General features: G+C 27.3%; 3 protein-coding genes across 3 annotated transcripts; 2 read left to right on the forward strand and 1 right to left on the reverse strand.

The window, feature by feature from the left end:
- Window positions 1-10,065: 10,065 nt before the first annotated feature.
- LOC107015215 lies at window positions 10,066-11,350 on the forward strand. Its single transcript, XM_015215414.2, has one exon. The coding sequence runs from the start codon at window positions 10,384-10,386 to the stop codon at window positions 11,095-11,097; it is 714 nt and encodes a 237-aa protein (XP_015070900.1). The 5' UTR covers window positions 10,066-10,383; the 3' UTR covers window positions 11,098-11,350.
- A 4,272-nt stretch (window positions 11,351-15,622) lies between these two features.
- Window positions 15,623-17,332, reverse strand: LOC107013902 (protein YLS3). The gene is made up of 3 exons (XM_015213780.2): window positions 16,343-17,332; window positions 16,077-16,151; window positions 15,623-15,969 (listed from the first exon to the last, which is right to left on the reverse strand). Exons 1-3 carry the CDS (start codon window positions 16,677-16,679, stop codon window positions 15,824-15,826), a joined length of 558 nt encoding a protein of 185 aa, XP_015069266.1. The 5' UTR covers window positions 16,680-17,332; the 3' UTR covers window positions 15,623-15,823.
- Window positions 17,333-17,905: 573 nt separating this feature from the next.
- LOC107013759 lies at window positions 17,906-18,992 on the forward strand. The gene is made up of 3 exons (XM_015213637.2): window positions 17,906-18,033; window positions 18,264-18,345; window positions 18,578-18,992. The coding sequence occupies exons 1-3, from the start codon at window positions 18,022-18,024 to the stop codon at window positions 18,838-18,840; spliced, it is 357 nt and encodes a 118-aa protein (XP_015069123.1). The 5' UTR covers window positions 17,906-18,021; the 3' UTR covers window positions 18,841-18,992.
- The last annotated feature ends 1,819 nt before the right edge of the window (window positions 18,993-20,811 follow it).

Below are 20,811 nucleotides of genomic sequence, written 5' to 3' on the forward strand. Positions count from 1 at the left end.
GTTGGGGGCTGGTAAGGTGGGGTGGGTGAGGGAAGGTTGGAAGAGTGTTTTGGAAAATGTTTTTTCCTAAAATATTGAAGGAAAGTTATTTTCTTTAAATTTGAGGAAAATAAATTAATTTGAAAAATATTTTTTAAAACATTTGACCCAATTAAACATGAGAAAAATTAAAAAATATTTTAAAAAAATGTTTTTCTCCGTACTAAGTACACCCCTTAGTAATGTCACTTAACATGAATTATCGGGAAAAAACTCATTTAATTTCCTTTTTGAAAGTTATGTAGATTCATTTTATATTTTTAAATTCTCCTTGTAATTTATCTCAATATAAATTTTTCTATCAAATATATTAAGATTGAAAATAGAAAATATGAAAATAAAACGATCCAGATCCCAAATACTTATCATTTTACATACAAGAAAATTATATTTAACCCCAAATTTTAAAGCATTTTTGTCAAATAATTAGTCATAGAGAAGGTGATGGAACAATAGTGAGTACGTGGCAGCATGCATGCACCTCAAAGCTCGATCCCACTACTCCTATCTAGAACTCCACGCCCTCCATGGAGTAGGTTTCGTTTTATGTTACGTTTTTCAAAAATTAAAGAAATAAATATTAAAAATATATTTAAATAATAATATTTTTTTTTAATTTTTTATCTAAACATTGAAAGTTAGGATATAAAAATATTCAATCTTAACAAAAAATTAATAAGTTATTATTATTAGTTAAAATTAAAAATTAAAAAATTATTATAAAAAATAATTTTTTTTTATACAATAAAATGTAAAATATTTTTCTTACTCCACACCATTTTTTAAAGTTTTTTATTTTGTTTAAATTTCTTTTATAAAAGTATTTCATTTTTACTTCATCTCCTCTTCCTCATCAAATACAATTTTAAATATTTTTTATTTTCTTAAAAATATAATTCTACCCATCTCCGTTTATCCTCCACTTTTAATTTTTTCCCCAATGTTTAGATATACATATTGAAAATACTTTTTACTTGCTGTCACAAGATTTTTTTTATATTTTTTAGTTGTTTATGTTATATTCGATACACTAGTAAAATTTTTTTTCAAAAAATATATGTACGTGCATATAACATAAAAATAAGAAAAATATAAAAAGAAATAAAAATTACGAGCGAAAAATTAAATAGAATGAGATAAAATTAAATTAGGAGCGAAAAATTAAATAGAATGGGATAAAAAATTTTAAATAAAATAATATCAATTTTTATCGGGGGAGGGAGGAGGGGGAAGGGCAGGATGAAATATGAAATTTTAAAAATATTTTATATGTTACTTTTTTTAAAAAAAAGGATAAGATTGTTGCGGGGAGGGGCTACGTAAAGAAGGTGGTGGAGTGAGATAAGAAAAATAACTTAAATTTTTATATGGTTAATAATTTTTAATTTTTAATTAATATTAATTTTTTGTTATTTAATTTTTATCTAGATAAAATAATTTATAATTTTTTTAGATTATAAGTTATAATTTTTGATATATTAGAATAATGAAAAATACATCATATATCATTAACCAGTAATATCATTGAGTATTCTCTCTGTTCCATTTTATATATTATTTATATTTTTTAATTTGACTTCAAATTATATTTATATTTCTTAATTTTAAATATATATAAATATACACTTAAAGTTATATAAACCGGATAAATAGACACATAAATAATATGCATAATCACCACCATTAATTAACATACAATTAACACCGCCACCACCGTAAATAGTCGTAAAACTTTCATTGATATCATTTGAGATCAACATAATATTTTATTTATTTTAGATAAAGACATAAGTTATACATTCAAATGTTTCAGAAAATAATATTCTTTATATAATATTTTATTATTAATCATATATTCCGATCTAAACTTTTAAATTTTAATACACATTTTATCATTTAAATATCATTTAAATATGTATTAGAATATTATATTTTAATTTAATAGAAACAAATTATCCTAAACTACCGAAATTTGCATTCAATATCCTAAATTCACTCTCAATTAAGTGCGAACTTTTTGAGGTGGTTGTCAAGTCCAATCAAATCAGAAAAAACTTGTTTTATGATTTTGGTTTGATTGTTTGACATTGAGAAAAAAATTAACTATTCTTGATTTAGTTTGATATATATAAATAATTTTATTAGTAGATAAGAAATATAATTTATAATCTATTTTGGCAATATAATTTTAGTTAGTTTACGATTCTTAATGTTTAAATATAATATTTCAAATCTGAACTTGTAAAATATTTTATTTTATATTAAAATCAAAAGTTATAATTATATTTTTTTGTAATATATTTAACTATATTCTTTAATTTTATTAATTTAACAAAATAAAAATTGTTATTTTAATAAAATATTGTCTATTCAAGTGAGTTTACCGTCTTTCCAAAAAATTTTATTTAAAAATATATTAGATCTCTTTTTCAAATATAACATAATTATAAAAAAAAAAAAAGAAAAATCAAAAGTCTACTAAAGCTGAAACTAAGAGGTCCGACTTTACATTTCAATTTTACTTTTCAAATTAACAAATTACATAATTAATTTAAATTATTTGAAAAACCAAATCAATTCAATTTATATAATATAATTAATCTAAATTTTCTTAAAAATAAACTAATCCGACCTATATACGTCCCTAATCATAGTTGCGAAGAGAAAGAGGGAGCTCATAATAGCATTGGGGCCATTTGAATTGATTAATGGAAAGAGTGGGGCACCGCACCATGAATACAATTTATTTACCCTTTACAAAATTGGGTAGGAATTTATTAGCTCAATGAGACATGACACGTTGCTCAACTGAAATTTCAGATTGTACCGTTTACTTTTTGTTTCATAGAAAATAACTCTTTACTTCTACTCTAAGCTTCAGATTTTATCAATAGCTTCAGTACGACGTTATTCCTCTTTTTTCTATTCTGTCTTTTTTTTTTTTTGGAATGCTAGGGAAATTTCCTTTCTGTGAAAATGATTATAAAATACTTTCTTCATTTCATCATATAAATTGAATTCTTTCTTAGTATTGCTAATACCAAACCATGAACGGATAAAGTAATTTGGAATTTGTCAAAGATTCTTTTCCTCCTATCTCACCAAAGGTCAAGGTTCGTTTTAAGGACTATTAAAAAAGTCGTTACGCTAAATGAAATTATTCAATCTTTTTGCTTTAGAATAACATGAGCAATAAAGAATGTAGAATAACTTGAGAATCTAAGTATCATTTTTCTTTTTTCCAATCATACATGATAAGTTATTCAAATTTCGATTAAATACTCGCTAATTTTAATCTTGTATTTTTATTATAACTAATAATTTGTTTCTCGTTGTATACATGAGAGAGTAAATATCCGTCTAACGAACTCGTAAAAAATTGGATCAAATTGCAAAAATAATAGAGCAACTTTTACATACAGCAAACATAAAATTTATATTTGTATGCTATAATAAAGTTTGTATTATTGCGCTCTATAGCAAACACATATATGTATAATTCGCTATACATATACAATCGAAGCAAATTGTATAAAACAAGAAAGAGAGAAATTATATACAATTTTAATTTATAAGAAACGAGAAAGAGAGAAGGGCAAAAGTGACTTACTTGTGAAGGAAATATTAGTATTGTATAATTATAAGTGTATAAGACGGAAATATATGTATTTGCATGTATATATACAATTTTCTCTCACTTTATAAAATTGAAAAACACAATTTATACAATTCTACTGTATAAAGCGAGATAGACAAGCAACAAAAAGCGAGCAAGAGAGGGAGAGTAGAAGCGAAAATATGAGAAAGTGAGAGACTAACAAAAATTTTACTATGAAACACAAATAAATCAAACAATAGATATAATATTTATTTTATATTATTAATTTGTCATTTTATATAATTATTCCAAAATAATAATAGTATAAATTTTTCCTACGGATGAAATAGACGTGAGGCCTACAAAATTAGTAGGTGTTCCGTTTACTTTACGTCAGTGGATTCAAAACACAATTTGTTGGTGAAAAATTTACTTTTGAACGTCAAAATATTTCCAAGTATATGCTATTTTCGTCCAATTTTATATTTATATTTCAGATTTTAATAATTAAATAAATTTATTTTTAATCGTAATTTTTTTTATAGATCTCATAAATAATTTAAATTATCAATTATTATGACTTATAATATTTTTATGTAGTTTATAAATATATAAAATTTAGTTCAAAATAGTTAAAAAATATATAGATATTTCTGATCAAACTAAAATGTTTTAATTCTCGAAACATAAAAAATTTCGTATAAATTTAATCCGAGAAAGTATTAAATGAATTTTTGGTGGGGTCTAATTTCCATTTTTACTTTTACCAGGTCAGTCAGTCCCATAGGAAGATTCAGAAATATAAAGGTAAAAGTAGTCCAAAAAAAAAGTAAAGAGAATAGTGAAATGTACGAGAAGAACCAATGAAATTCAAGGAAAGCGCAAAGAACACGCTATGAGCACAAAAAAGTTAAATAAAACATTTACAAATTGCTTAAAAATAATCATTTCCTTTTTGATAATGCATCACGACTTGTGAGATTATGAAGCGTGACTATAAAACAACTTATACGGCCAAGTGTTTATTTTCCTTATATTCAATATTTACGTGATATTGACTTAATTCGAATTCACATAAAAAAGTTTTATATTAAAGTAAAATGTTTTCGATAAAAGTGACTTTATACTAAAGAGAGTTTAATGTAAAGTCTCCAATTATATAATACAATTTTTATTATATAATTCAAAAAAAATTAGTTATTTTATAGGTACAGATCTTAATTGAGATATCAATGGTTTGTAATATATTCTATCTTAATGTACTTTATTTTTATTGAGTAACTATCACATATATCAAATATAAAAATTATGTTAGTACGTCATAATCATAATTTGTATAATTGCGTCTAATAACAAATTTTATGTTTGTTATAGAATTTTTTATTTGTATTATCGTAGATACATCCAATTTTTATACTAATTGTTCAACTTTTTGTAAATTGATTTATTTATTGTGATTTGCATTTATATTATTATAAGTGTATAAGACAAAAACATATATATTTTAATTTGTATTCGTTTTAAACAAACACAAATATATTTTATATATTTGTATATCAAATGGGTCATTGTATAACAAAAATGATTACTATTATACTGAATCAAATGACTAAAAGACTGAAATGTTTATTGTTAATTACAAATAAAATAAATTATAACTATAACTATAATATTTAATAATTTAAATTAATAATTTGCTATTTCATACGATTTACTCCTTTATTTGTAAAACCTTACCACAACGTTCTACAGAATAACATATTCATCTTGATAAAATTAAATAAGCTAATAATATAGTTAAAAACTAAAGACCGAGTATAACCATCCCAATTTTTCTAAAATAGGTAATCATTTTGTTTCTTTTTTTTTTTTTAAAAAGTAAACTCGTACACCACCTTGTGATCTTATTTTTTATAAATTTTTTTAAAAAATCATACTTAATCCCCTCCCTCACTTCTTAAAAGGAAATTTGATATTTTTTAACTTTAATTAATATTTAATAATTCATTTAATTCATGTTAAAGTGAAGTATTTCTTTTCCTCGTAGAGAATGATGTGACAATTTTAGCTACACCACATTTGTCCACCCAATTTTAGCCCAATCACCTATTTGACATCAATAAATTAGATTATATCGGGTAAAGTACCCTCCATTTAAAAAATAATACGATAGAGTTTCAAAAAATAAAAAAAAAGTTTTATTTTTAAATTTTGTGATACTAAATTTTGAATTACATAATTTTAATTTTATGATTTTAAATATAGCCCATGAAATTAAAATATTATTAAAAAATGATTTTTTTTTAATTTTTATATATTTTATTATAGTCGATGAAACAAATATTTATTAGTAAGTTACAAAAATGTAACCACAAACACACATCTATTATGAAGGTAGGTGTGGGAGGGCAGGTGCAGGTTTCAGAAAGAAGACGGACAAGTAGGGAGAAAGAGACATATTTTCCGTCGGAAAAGGATGGGCCCGGACGGACTTGAAATGCGGAATTGAAATTAAAATTAAAACGAATGGACACCAGAAATGCATGAGACAGGAAAAAAGAGAATTCAAATCCAACTAAATAAAGGAAAAGGAAAAAAGAAAAAGGCAAAATGTCCGTGAAAACGTGATGGTAGAACTTAGGGTCCGTTTGGATGAACTTAATAAAAGCAGCTTTAAAAATATACTTTTTAAGTGTTAAAATTTATTTTTATAATAAGCAGTTATGTGTTTAGATAAAAGTACTGAAGTTGCTATGTCAAACGTGAAAAGGAAAAAATGAAAGAAAGAGATGTTAGGGTTATGTGAGTAATTTGGAGATTGTATAAAAATATTAAGGGCAAAAAGATAAAAATGTGGTCAACTTAAAACAGCTTATAAGCTAAAAAAAAAAGCATCCCTACTCCACCTTTTAATTTTTGACTTAAAATAAATTATTTTGAATATTGTCAAACAGTTAAATGAGTAAAAAATCAGCTTTTAAATCAGTTTGACCAGCTTTTAAACTGAACCAAACAGGCTCTTAGTAGGATTGGATGGAGAAAAATGCCAAACACACGCCTGTCAACATCTATCCATCCCCACCTCCCTTCCTACTTTACCTCCTTTAATTATTACATAAACCAAAAATAAAACTAAAAATATACATCCACCTCTCTTTCTCTCTCTTCATATTAATAGTCTCTCTCCATCTATATGATATTTGTATTAAAGTCAATTTGCCTCGATTTCAAATAGAAATTCATGAAAAATAACAATTTATTAGGTGTGAATTTAGGTGAATAAATTTTCAAATATTTTTGATAAATATTATTTTAATATAAATTCAGGTGAAATTTTACCATATGTTTGATCATAATAATATATTTCACATTTTTAAAAAATATCTATAAATTTTAAAAACTATCCAAATTAATTATATATTTATATTACATGACACATAACTTTATTACACTAATTTAATTGTTCATCATTTTAATCAACAAGACAACAACCATATCATCACTTTTATATTCATTAAATATCCTACCATACTTAGGTATTTATGTGAAAAATTATGTAAATCACTGCAAATAAATATTATGAAGAGTACTATTACAAAAGATATATATTTAATATAGAATTCAAAATTATTAAAAATCTCTATAATGAGATTTAATTCAAAATATTAGTTTTTATTAATATTTAAAAATTTGAATTATTTATTAAAAATATTTATCAAATAATAATAAATAACATGAATATACTATCTATCAAATTTTCCCCATAAGTTCTCATATGTAGAATACAAATCAATTGTTTTAAGAAGATCTATTCACTACACAAGGTGGCTATCACAGTGAGTACTGGCCATTAGGTGGCTATTATGGTGAGTACTGGCCATTAATCAGAATTACTAGTACTAGCCATTAATAAGAAATTTATAAGTACGTTCTAACTTTTTTATATGGATGGCTGTTTGGTCAAATTTTTGGGCGGCCAGAAATATTTAGTAGGCATTTGTCCATGATATGATTTTTTTTTTGATGAAATTAGAGTTCAGATATATGATTTTCAAATTAATTTTAATTTTATTTTATTATTGCATATCGCGAGATGTGATTTATTCTCTAAAAAATATAATATAGAATTATATGGTGATTTTATATTATGATTTGAGATATTTTAATACTAACGAGTTTATATTTTGTTAAAATAACTACACATTTATATTTTAAACTATTTATTTCATTTGTAAATAAAATTTATAATCACATCATTACTTTTTAAAATTTATTATTTCATGAATATATAGTCACTTTAACTCACAACAACCAATTGTTAAAACGATGAAATATTATGGCCAATAAACATGAAAATATAGTTACAAATGATATTGAACAACAAATGACTCAAAGTAACAATGTTGGTTTCTCTTCTCAATCACATAATCGAAAAACACGATTCAACTTGAGGAAATTGTTCGTACTATGTGGGAGGACTATACTAAAACTAGTACAATATAATCTATGTTCAATTTTTAAAAAAAATTAAAGTTAGATGAAAAAATTATTCAAGTGGAGAACAAATACCTTTGTAATAATTTATTATACGATTTAATTTTTTATTGATAAGATTGAATAAACAATTGGAGCTATGTTAATGATTTAACAACTTGTGAGATTTTATGTTTATTGAGAAATATACAACATAAAAATTTCATAATGAATGTCCAAACAAAACTTTAATTTCATCTTATGATTTCATATCATGATATCATATCGCATGATAAAAGAAACCCTTAATTTAGAAATATTAGCTAAAATATGTCATCAAATTTACGAAATTGTTAAAAAATATTAACTTTGAGATGTAAAAAGTAGTTTTATAAAATCAATGTAACAAAAAATTACATATTTGAGTTTTTTCTCTTTACAAAAATAAGGTATTTAACTTCAATTGAAAAAAAAACGTAATTTCAAAAGATACTGTAAAAATTATTTTAGAAGGTAAAAAAATAATTGGTTGACCACTAATTACTATTTAAAATCATTTTTTAAATCAAATGGTCAAACACACATATTTTAAAATCAAAAATACCTTTTTAAAATAAATATTTATTAAAAATATATTTTAAAAGCCTGATAAACATAGAAACCTCCTCTTTTTCTTGATGTACATTATAAGTTCCCCGTCGTATAAATTTTCTGAAAAAATAATCTCTTTGTTTAAAACTGAAAATGAGAATCCTTTTATAAAAACACTTTACTTTCAATTATTTATTTCATATATAAGAGAGAGAGCTAGGTAGAGGTTTATGGGTCTTGACAAATTCATAAGATTTTTTAGTTTATTTATATTTATATTAATAAATAAAATAAATATCTATATATATATATTAATATTAGATATAAATTTCCAAATAAAATTGATTTAAAATCTCCAAACTCTCATGCTGAATGGAAATATCTCTCGAAAAGGATGACTTCCTTAGCGGAAGAAAACCGCGCTCTACGTGAAAAAATAAGCATTCTGCCTCTAATTCAAAGCTTGAATATTGAAACTCATTTTAATAATAACTTTAATATTAACAAAAGTTATTTAATTTTCATAGATATCATACCAAGTAAACTTAGATAATCACTTTTTAAATGGGGGAGTAATACACCTTTTTTTTTTCTGGCCAAACGGTACTTAGATTGGATTATAAGCTAGCGTTTGGCCATAAATTTTCAAATATTCTTGGCAAATATTATTTGAGTGAAAATTTGGGTGAAATTTCACCATGTGTTTGGCCATAGGATTTGGGAAATATGTTTCACCTTTTTAGAAAAATATAATTTATACCCATAAGTTTTAAAAACTATTAAAACTAACTATAAGTTTGTATTACAAGTCAATTGGATGTTCGTTACAACAATAACATATAGTTTCCATCACACTAGAGCAATGTGGTAATTTGGAGTGAGTGCAACAAGTATCAAGCCATACATCGTGAAGTAGACGAAGCACATGTTTATTACCTTGAGTTAATTTTTCATCATTTTCATTAACAATCATATCATTATTTAATATTCAATAAATATTTCATCACTATTTTGGTGTTCACGTAAAAAAATTATGTAATACAACACAAACAACTACTAAAAGGGTGTTTTTGTAAAAGATAAAAGTTTGGGGAAAAATTTTAATATTCAAAAGATCCCAAATAATGCGATTTGGACCAAATACTAGAAAAAACTAGTATTTGGGAATTTGGGATATTTGCCAAAAATATTTGCCAAATAATGACAAATTGTATAGACAAACATTATTTGCCAAATTTTTCCCCAAATATTATTTGAGAAATTTATGGCCAAACGGATCCTAATTGCCACCTCCACTTCCCTACGCCTTTGCATCTTAACCTGAAAACAGCATCTTTTGTCCCCTTTCTCCCCTTCTCTCTCTCTCATGCACACAAAACCAAATCTTATCGCTGTCACCTTTTGGCCCCCCCTCCTATTCTTTCCCACTATATAAACAATCGTCCCCTCCATTATCTCCTACATTGCTTCTCGAATTCTCCTTCTCTCTCTTCTACCCTAAATTCAAACAAGGACTTGCAACTATCAAAAACCAAAACAACTCAATTTTGCTTTTCTTTTCATTTTTCTCTCTCTCTAGATATTAGAAAATTCTAGACTAGACAACCTACTGTAGTTTCCCCCACAAGCCCCCACCATCTCATTTCTAATCATCCTGTTGTCCTTATTCTAAATTTCACATCATGAAAAAAGAGTTGAAAACTGAGAATAATAACAGTAACGGTAACAAGCGGTCCCGAGTTGAGTCAGGATTAGACTCAGCTGGTGACTCGCCTGAGTCTAAACGAGTTAACACAGAGGTTGAGACAGATCCTGACTCGTCCGAGTCGAGAGTGAGTCCCAACCGTTCAGACTCGCCGGAATCGGAGCAAACAGATGTGTACCTGGATTCAACGGAGGCCAAGCAGATAAGAGAAGATATATTGGATATCTTAGAGGAGCCTGATGCTCTGACGGAATGTCCTCCGGAGGTTCAGGATCTGGACTCTGTCATGAAGAGTTTCGAGGAAGAGATCCTTCACCACTCACCTTTGAACGATACACAAACCGTCCTCGACCTGACTCCATCGGAATCTGGCGACTCACAACCGGACCTCGGATACCTCCTCGAGGCCTCGGATGATGAGCTCGGTCTTCCTCCTACAATATCTCCGGCTAACGATCAGGTTAACGTCGAATCTGCCGTCATGCCGGAGGCCGCTGAATTTGCGAATATGGCTGGTTTTGAGGACGAAATGCTTAATTACGACACGTTCGATTTCGGCATGGACCACGAGGTTAGGGTAGGAGATAACAGCAACGGCGACTTCGTGACGGTAGGAGGACTGTTTGATTACCCTGAGCCGTCGGATTTTTCCGATTTCTCATGGCGGCAGGAATCCTTACCCGCTCTATAAACAGATGAAATTTCTACCTAGGTTTTGTGAATGGTAGCGTAGTTTGTACATCTGAAAACCAGAAAGCACAAGATATAAATAGGAAGCTCATACTGTAGAATCAAATGTTTTCAGAGGCTAGAAATTGGATTTATAAAGGGAATTTGCTCATTTGAACTCAAATCTGAATTCTTGAGAATCGATGTTAAATTGCACTATACAACTGAATTGATTTCCCGCCATTAATTATTGAAGCAAATAAATTAAGAACAAACATATTAATCATTTGTCATATTTAATTATTTTAAATTCTATTTTAATATGAGGAAACAAAATTTCAAATTGATTTTTTCCTTTCAGCTGTATTACCTTGATTTGATTTAAAGTGATATTTTTCTTCTTCGATCTCTGTAAAAAAGAATTATGGTATATAATTTATATGTGGTACACAACTCACAAGCCAAAATTTGAAGTAACTTTGAGTTATATAGTTCAAGGTAATAGAAAGAAAGAAAATGTATTGGAACAAGATTAGACAATAAGGATGTTCAGATTTAGTTTTATGTCAACGGAAAGTAAGTAGTATTATTTGGTTCATTTTTATTTTTTATGTTGTGTTTTTTAATTTTAATTTAAACAATTTTTAAAATTAAAATAAATTATATCAATTAAATATATTAAATAAAATTTAAGTATTTATAAATTATAAAAAAATACTAGAAATAACAATAATAAAAAAATATAACTTAAAATGTCAGTTAAAATTTTTATAATTTAATTCTGAAAATAAAAACTATAATAAATAATAATAATAGGTGGAAGGAGTAGTAAAAATCAATTATGTTTGAATTATTGAGTGTTCCTTTATTCAAAGAATTTCATAACAAAACCAGAAATGAATATTTTTGTGGAATAATTTATAGGAAAAATTACATAAATTAATACATTTTAAAAAATAATTATTGATTTTAGCAATACTTTTTGTTTATTACCATTTATAGCAATGCTTTGTTAAATCTGTAATATGTATTAAAAGTGAATTATGTATGCAATATATATGAATTATAATTGTTTTTCGAAATATATTATGTTTGTTTGATAAAAAATTGTCACATTGTATTATAAGTGTATTAAAATGTGTGATAAATATATTATTCATCATTAATATTTGTATTATATGTGAATAATAAGTTGTTCTTTGTAATATGTATTAAACTTGCATTATAAATAAATTAAAAGTAATCAAGTGAAGTAAAAATATTATTGCTATAAATGATAAATATTTTTTTATTATAATATATTTATATAAGTTTCCCTAATTTATATATGGAGTTATACAGGGGATAAGATGTATAAATATAAACTTAGACACTTTTGTGGTGGTCAACGATGTTGAAAATGAAGCTAAGATAAGTGTTGATGCTTGAGACGTGGGCGATGGATCTGATAAAAGATAAATAGTAGGCTCAAATGAGGTAGATATCGAATATAATATTAAAAATAAAAAAATAATACTGCAATGTTTCAATATTGCGTTATAGGAGTAGTAACTAGTCATAGTGTAAAATTAAGACCAGATTCATTCTATAATTTAGAAGCAAAAGTTTTATTTAGACATTTTAATTAATCGATATTTATTAAATATTTCACGTAGATTTTGTTATATTATTTTGATATTTTTCTGATAATAATAAAAAAAAAACAGAGTGTAATATACTCGTTGATAACTTAACAAACAATTAATATAGGTGAACTTTCACGTATTATAGTAAACATAAAATTCACATTGGTATGATATAGGAAAATTTGCATAATTGCACTTTATATCAAACATATATATGTATAATTCGCGATACATATACAATTAAAGCGAATTATATAAAACAAGAAAGAGATAAATTATATATAATTTGAATTTGTATAAAACGAGAAAGAGACAAAGGCAAAAGAAACATGGGCAGAAAAATATTTGTATTGTATAATTATAAGTGTATAAGACGGAAATATTTGTATTTGCATGTGTCGATACGATTTTCTCTCGCTTTATACTATTAGAAACACAATTTATACAATTTTATTGTATAAAGCAACAAAGGTGAGCGACAGAGGGAGAGTGGCAAGCGAGAATGAGGGAGAGAAGGACTGATAAACAGTTTGCTATGAAACACAAATAAATCAAACGATAATTACTATATTTATTTTATAGTATTAGTTTGTCATTTTATACAATTATCCATTGATAAATGATTATATATATTGTTTTTAATTAAAAATAATTTTAAAACTTATTTAATACATAAAATTAAATATTATTCTAAGAAAATCTCTTATTCATTACACTCAATATCTTTTGTGTTTTTTCAAAAAAATTATTTTTTTCTTTTACTATTTTTCATATTTATTCTTCTTCTTTCTTTTTAGTGTTGTCTTTTTGTAAAGAAAAGAGGGAGAACAAGAGAGAAAGAAAGGAAGAGAGAACAAATATGATATATAGTGTTGATATTCATTTTTTTCAGTAAAAAATAGAGGAAGATGATGGTAGATTTAAAAAAGTAATGCAATGAAGAAGAAGAAAAATGACTTAAAATAAAAAAAAATTGACCTCCATTAAAGGAGTTTAAGCTTGAAAAAAAAGGTGTGGGTAGTGGCTTGAAAATGGAGAAGAAGAGAATAAAATAAAAATGGCTAAATTAAGTCTTTTTGGACGCTATTATTGAGTGTGTCACACTTATTATCAACAAAAACGGTCAAAATGACTCAACAAAATCCTACATATAATGTCTAAAATAAACAATGCCTAGTTAAGATGTTTAAGTGAAACTTAATTTCTAACTTTAGATACACCGATGGATTTTGCTTTTTGAAATTTTGTATCACTCTTTCTTTTGTTTAAAATATCTTTTTTGCACAATTGATCAGTGACAGAAATTGTTTGTAATTTTTATTAAATATTTTTATATGATTAAATACTAATATAATATAAACGAGATCTTATCAAAAAGTAGAAATCGTAATTTTTTATTTATCATATCAATATATGTAAGTCGAAATCGAACGATATATAATTGTCAATTTATTATATTGTAATAAACTTATATCAATACTTTAAAATATGGAGTTCAAAGCTAAAAAATATTCATAAAAATTCTAAAAGGGGCATATTAAAAAAAAAATTAACTAAAAGGCAAAATTGTTAGTAAGGTAGCGATTTTGATTTGACTTTGTTACTCCATTAAACAATTAAAATCGCTGACCTACCAATAATTTTTTTTCCAATTTATTTTTTTATTTTTTAAAAATAAATCGCTTCGTGCAGTGTATTTTGGGAAAAGTTTTTTTTTAAAAGACAAAATCGCAGCTATTTTGGTGAAACATTCTTTTTCATTTTAGTAGCCTTTTGTCTATTCACGTTACTGATAAAAATAGTAAATTAATGAAGGCAAGTTATAATTATCTTTCCGCTTATAGAAAACCACTTAAAGATTTTTAAAAATTAAATTCTTAAGGAAAAAAAAACTTTTCCGCCTAAATCGCGGCATTTTAAAAACAGAAAATATTTTTGGACAATATCGGTAAGTCAGCGAATTTGATTGTTTAATGGAATAACCGCGTCAAAACAAAATCGCTACCCCATTAACAATTTTGCACCTTTTAGAATTTTTGTCGATTTTTTTTAGTCCAGACTCTTAAAATATGTAGTATATCAAATTAATTTGGTATGATAATCCTCATTGCATATATTGCTTTTGGATTCTTTGCGTTGTATGTACTTGTGGGCTTGTCGTTGCGGTGATTTCTTTTGACGCTGTTATGTTCTTAAAATTCAACTTCACATCAATAATTTTTTTGTTGTTGAGGCAGAGCCTGCATCTTGTATTTTTCTAGGAATTGAATAAACAATCCTAATACCATTTCAATTTTGGGTAATTGTATAGTGTGTTCTTGAATCGTGTGTGGCATTTTTGGACCCCTTATGATCTTCCTTATACTAGTCTATGAGAATGACTTGAAGAGTAAAGATTGACAAGCTTCCGAAGAAGAGTATACATGATACTTGATATCTCAGGCAAATTTCACATCGAATTGAGTACTTGCGCCTTCCGGGCTTTTTCTTTTTTCTCGAATCCCAGAGATATAAACCGCACTAGGCAAGCACTGTGTGATAGCTCCGCCATGAGGGGGGGGTCATTCCGAAGGACACTTTTGGGCTTGTTAATAACGTAGTATGAAGGGAAATTAGTGAGGCCTGATGGATGATAACGGACATATGATTTTCTGTCTTGGTTTGAAACATATACTAAGTTCCATTATAATGTTTAGGTGAACAACTTTCATTAAGGTACTCCAGAGCATTGCAAAAATAGTGAACATTTGGCTTCACTAATTTAAACCTATGATGAGGAAACTTTCCTGTTCTGTGATATGATAAAAAAATAAATAGAACTTGGAACTTTTGTAGGTTACTTCAAAGGGAATATGGCACCAATATTGTCCTTAAAATGTCACTGGGAATAGTCATTAGTACAGATATAAAGATATGCTAATGTTAAATTGGCATATGAGCATATATATATGGGCTATTAAATTGGCATATGATTCTGGGAATAACTAGTTTTCAAATGTGTGGACCAACTAGTTTGTAATAGAACAATAACATGTATTGAAGCATATTCTACTTGCTAAATATCATGTCTGAGCTAAAGTTCTTGTCTAAATAATGAGTTAACAAACAACATGGAAACGGCGGCTAGAGCCAGAAGAATGCACCCCAAGAAGTTAGCATTGTGATGATCATCAAGTTCTCCTTCGCGTTGATGTTTGCAGCAGAGCTGTTGTGAAAGCCAAATCCAAAAGTGCTGGACGTCTGAGGTGGTACGGTTACCATTGGTGAAGCTGAAATGCAATTCAAAAAAGGCAAAAACTTTGAACAAACGCGTAGAAACATTGTGTTGTTACGTGATTATTGAACTATTGAGACAGTACAAAAAGTTCATGTATACCAGCAACAGATGAATTGTTATTTGTCCCGAATGAAACTTGAGGTGTTGATGACCTAGGAGCCAGTCCTTCAGAACCTAAAAATACAGAAATTAGATGAATGAATAACACATTGAACTTTAAACAAGGGATGTTTTTCAATAAAATTACAGTATTTCTCTACTGGGGGAAATATTTACGTCGCGTAGCACATATTTTGATACACTATATACAAGTTTGATACATTTTTATGTAATGTTATATATTGAGTATCTTCACTGTTACATACCAGAACAGGTATTATTGTCAACATGCATACTGCAAAGAAGTGGCAATTGAAGTGCTAAAGTGGTGTTTATTGGAAGAGTGCTGATGCCAGTTTGATTGAGCAACAGGCAAAGACAATCTGGTTGTTGGATATAGAGTTGCCTGAGGTTACTGCAACACCGCTCGGTTGGTGAAGGCGATCCGCCCTGCACAAACGGTCCACAGGGAGCCAATCGTAGCAGTAGTGGCCCACACGACGACACCGTGGGCCCTGCAGGTAAGTTACCGAATGTCTGTGAAAGGGTTGTAGGTACAAAAACAAATAGAAGTGAAAAAATAAGAACAGTAGTAAAAGCCATGCTGTGAACACTTTAGTATTACTGAAATTGGTTTTCTATTACTGTATGGACTTTTTAAATAGAGTAAATGAATCAAATTTAGTGTGAATTGCAGCATACATTGAGTGTGGAAATAACAAATTATAATTACCATACATTCACACAAATCTTATTTTTCATATCTTTCTTAGTCAAAGAACCAAATGTTATGATATAGACGCTCCATGCTTTTATCATTCAGCAAAATGTGTAATTATTTTACTTATTACTACTAACTTCTTGACCCCCCCAAAAAAAAAAGGCTTCAAGTTGAAGGGACAATCACAATGAATGGTGTACATTAAAAAGGGCTTATGATGGCATCCATCACATAATTAGCATTTGGGGTTAATCATAATTGAAAAAAAAAAGTGGATGCATGATACAGAGTATTATATATCACCTTAAGAGTATTATATATCACCTTAAGATAACAGAAAAATAATTAATTATTATGACAAAGTGGCGGATCCAGGATTTAAAGGTTGTGGGAAATGCTACTGGCGGAATTCGAACCCTCGCCAGTAGCTTCGCACACCTCTTATTGCAGAGGTTTAAATCAGCTTACCCACAGCTGCTTTTGTTCCATGGGTGTTCATTTAAATTATAATAACATATGTATCATATTTTCTATATATATATATACAAAAAATTTCGAACCCGCGTCTGGCTTACTGGGTCCACCCGTGCTTTATAACACTAGCATCGTTTTGTACTATAAATATTGGAATTGATGCAGCAGCCAATTATAGTGGTGACTGAATTAGAACCTACCCTTGTTCAATGGGAGTCAATTGACACTTGTTCGTCAAAAAAGTCTATATCCGAATCGAAGTCTGAGGTGGATAGCACCAAGAAGTAAGATAATGTAAAAAATATCAAGAATAGATTCACTCACTTTTTAAGCTAACTTGTTAAAAGCTAAGGAAATGAATACATAGATTCTTGGAAAAGAAAGGTAAAAAAGTGTGGGGAAGGGAAGAGTTTCAACTTTAGAATAAGAATATTTAGACACCAAAAAGGAGATGCTTTTAATTAATTGAAAAACATATATAGGCCCTTTTTTTAGAACAATCTTTTTTTTTTTAAGGCCACGAGGCATGTGTGTATAAGAACAATAGGAGAAGTCAAGAATAATGAATGAACAAATTGAGTACCTAAAAATGTGCAAATGCTTATTAGGTAGGAATCAGATTCCCAATCAGTCAATAAGACATCAAAAAAAAGATAAATGAACAATCCATAATCTTTTTCAATTCATAGAATTTCATCATTTCCTTCCTTGTTTTTTTTTTTATCTCAAAGAGAAAATCTTCCTTTCTTCATGACTCAGAAGGTAAAATATCGAGGTCCTTGATCGAAACGAATCTATAATGTAAACTTAATAGGTTCTCATGTGTTGAACTTATTCTACGTACATACCTTTGAAAATATGGGATCAAAATTTATCATTTGTTGAAAATTTAGTGCGTCTTTTTTACATATATGTCTATGTTGAAAGTATTAGATTCAGTTGAATTCATTACACAAAAATTACGTTTATTTTACTTTCTCTCTCCTTTGTAGTTGTGTTGCATGGTGATGAGGATTAACATAGACTGCAAAGGATGTTACATGAAAGTAAGTAGGGCACTTCTCACGATACCAGGTAATTAATCGATGATTTTTAGATATTGTAGTTTGTTTGACCAAGCTTCTGAAAATTGATCAAGTACAAAGTATTGCCATAATAGAAGTGTTTTTTTTCTTTTGAAACTTACTTCTAGCAAAAAATACTTTTCAAACTGAACGTATTTTTGTAAGATTGGTCACACGTGCTATTGATTTGATTACGTTTATAAGAAAGACTCTGAATTGTTCTTGAAATATTGTGAATGAAGAGCTGGAGACAAGATTCATAGAGAAAAATCACAGCAGAGTAATTGTATGTGGGAATTTTATACCACAAGATGTGGCAATAAAAATAAGAAAGAAGACAAATAGGAGAGTTGAAATATTGGAGATACAAGATTTAAGTGGCAATGATGAACAAAAGCAAGAGGAAATGCCCTTAATAACTTCTTGTGACAACCAAGTTGAGACAGAAACACATGTAACATCACAAAATCCACAACCACACATGTACTTTCAAGTTTACCGCTAATCAAAAACATAATTGTATTTTATAATGACTTAATTTCTAGTGCCCATTGGGTAAATAGATCATTCCATTTTGTATAATTATTGATTTATTGTGGATGGAATCTTTGACAGTGTATTTTTTTTTTTGGGATATTGTTGTGCTTTTAATTTTAACTTGTTGTTTTTCTATAGTACCAAATTAGATCATTATCATAGAAAGTTGTACTAGTTAATGTAATCCATCTTAATGTATGGTTGAAAAAATTATTTATGTCTAGTAGTTAATACTTATTTATTGAAGGTGCAATTCCATTTGGAATTAATGAAATTATCAAAGGTGTTGCCATGTGATTAATGAAGTTGGTTGAGAATTATGAGGTTTCAAGTTTAATTTCGAGCACAAATAAGAAATTTAGTGAGTTCTTCTCATATTTTCTAGCTTTGATTGACAAAGTTATAACTTGATATTTGTTGCTGCTGAAAGATGACAGATATTGCATGAAATAGTAAAGGTGCACACAAATTGAACTAGACACTATAATTTTTTTAAAAATGGACTTGGTTAGTTTGTTTTTTTTTAGCCTTGTTGGTGAAAGATGACAGGTATTCCATGAAATAATATGTTTTTCTTTTTTTCAATTGAAGTTACTCGAAGAGAAAAACAAATTCAAACTAAGTTTAATGTGTTTGTTATAGTCGTTGTGATTATTGGGGTGTTTGAATTGGAATGTATAATAATTGAATAACAAGTTTATTAAGCTATTAATATATTAAGCCTTAATCACACGTAGAAATGTTCTCAAAAGTTTTGACATTTTGCCCACCTGTTAATAGCTTTCTTTGAGGTTGAAAGTGATAGATCTATAAGTTCAATAAATGTATTGAAACGATATTTTCATGCAGTAACACGAAACAAGTAAAACTTTAATGTGGACCTACCATATACTTTAATTTTTAAAAATCATATAAGGATCTTACCTAACGTTCTGTTATACAAGTATTACAAATAAGAATTCGAAGTCTAAAGGTGAAAATTATCAACAAAAATTCTAAAAAAGTAATATGATTTTTTTTAAAATTAAAATGGTAAAATCGTTAAGAATATAGCAATTTTGTTGATCGACGTTAAGAAAAATCACTGCTATAACAGCGATTTGTACAATTTACTTTTTTTAAAAAAAATTCAACAAATCGCTGCCAAGGCAGCGATTTTGTAAATGAATATTTTTTAAAAAAATGTTTGGTTGCATCATTACGTGAACATATATTTTCCAGGAATATAATTGGAAAAAAGTAAAAAACCTATAGTCTTATCACCAAAAAAGTTATTTTATTATTTATTTAAAAAAATTTTAATTCTTAAAGTAAATCGCTACCTTGACCAGCGATTTACCAATTTACTTAAATTTTTTTTAATTTTTGAAGGAAATAACTGCCGTGATAGCGATTCATCAATTTACTAAAATTTTTTAAAGTAAATTGCTGCCTTGGCAGCTATTTGTTGAATTTTTTTTAAAAAAAAAAACCAAATTATACAAATCGCTGCTATGGCAGTGATTTTTCTTAACGCCGACCATCAAAATGGCAACGATTTACTTAAAAGCAGTGATTTTACCGTTTTGATTAAAAAATATTCTTATACTATTTCAAAATTTTTGTTAATATTTTTCAAAATTTAAGTAAATTGCTGCCTTGGCAGCTATTTGTTGAATTTTTTTTTAAAAAAAAAAGCAAATTATACTAATCGCTGCTATGGCAGCGATTTTTCTTAACGCTGACCACCAAAATGGCAACGATTTACTTAAAAGCAGTGATTTTACCGTTTTGATTAAAAAATATTCATATACTATTTCAAAATTTTTGTTAATATTTTTCAAAATTTAAGTAAATTGCTGCCTTGGCAGCTATTTGTTGAATTTTTTTTTAAAAAAAAAGCAAATTATACTAATCGCTGCTATGGCAGCGATTTTTTTTAACGCCGACCACCAAAATG

This window comes from Solanum pennellii, chromosome 3, assembly GCF_001406875.1.
Source record: "Solanum pennellii chromosome 3, SPENNV200".
Taxonomy (NCBI): domain Eukaryota; kingdom Viridiplantae; phylum Streptophyta; class Magnoliopsida; order Solanales; family Solanaceae; genus Solanum; species Solanum pennellii.

Coding starts and splice junctions, on each gene's coding strand:
- LOC107015215 (XM_015215414.2), top strand. CDS start 10,384: ATGAAAAAAGAGTTGAAAACTGAGAATAATAACAGTAACGGTAACAAG.
- LOC107013902 (XM_015213780.2), bottom strand. CDS start 16,679: ATGGCTTTTACTACTGTTCTTATTTTTTCACTTCTATTTGTTTTTGTA. Junction 16,152..16,342: donor TGACAATAATACCTGTTCTG/GTATGTAACAGT, acceptor CTGTATTTTTAG/GTTCTGAAGGACTGGCTCCT. Junction 15,970..16,076: donor TAACAATTCATCTGTTGCTG/GTATACATGAAC, acceptor ATTGCATTTCAG/CTTCACCAATGGTAACCGTA.
- LOC107013759 (XM_015213637.2), top strand. Junction 18,346..18,577: donor GGCACTTCTCACGATACCAG/GTAATTAATCGA, acceptor TTGTGAATGAAG/AGCTGGAGACAAGATTCATA.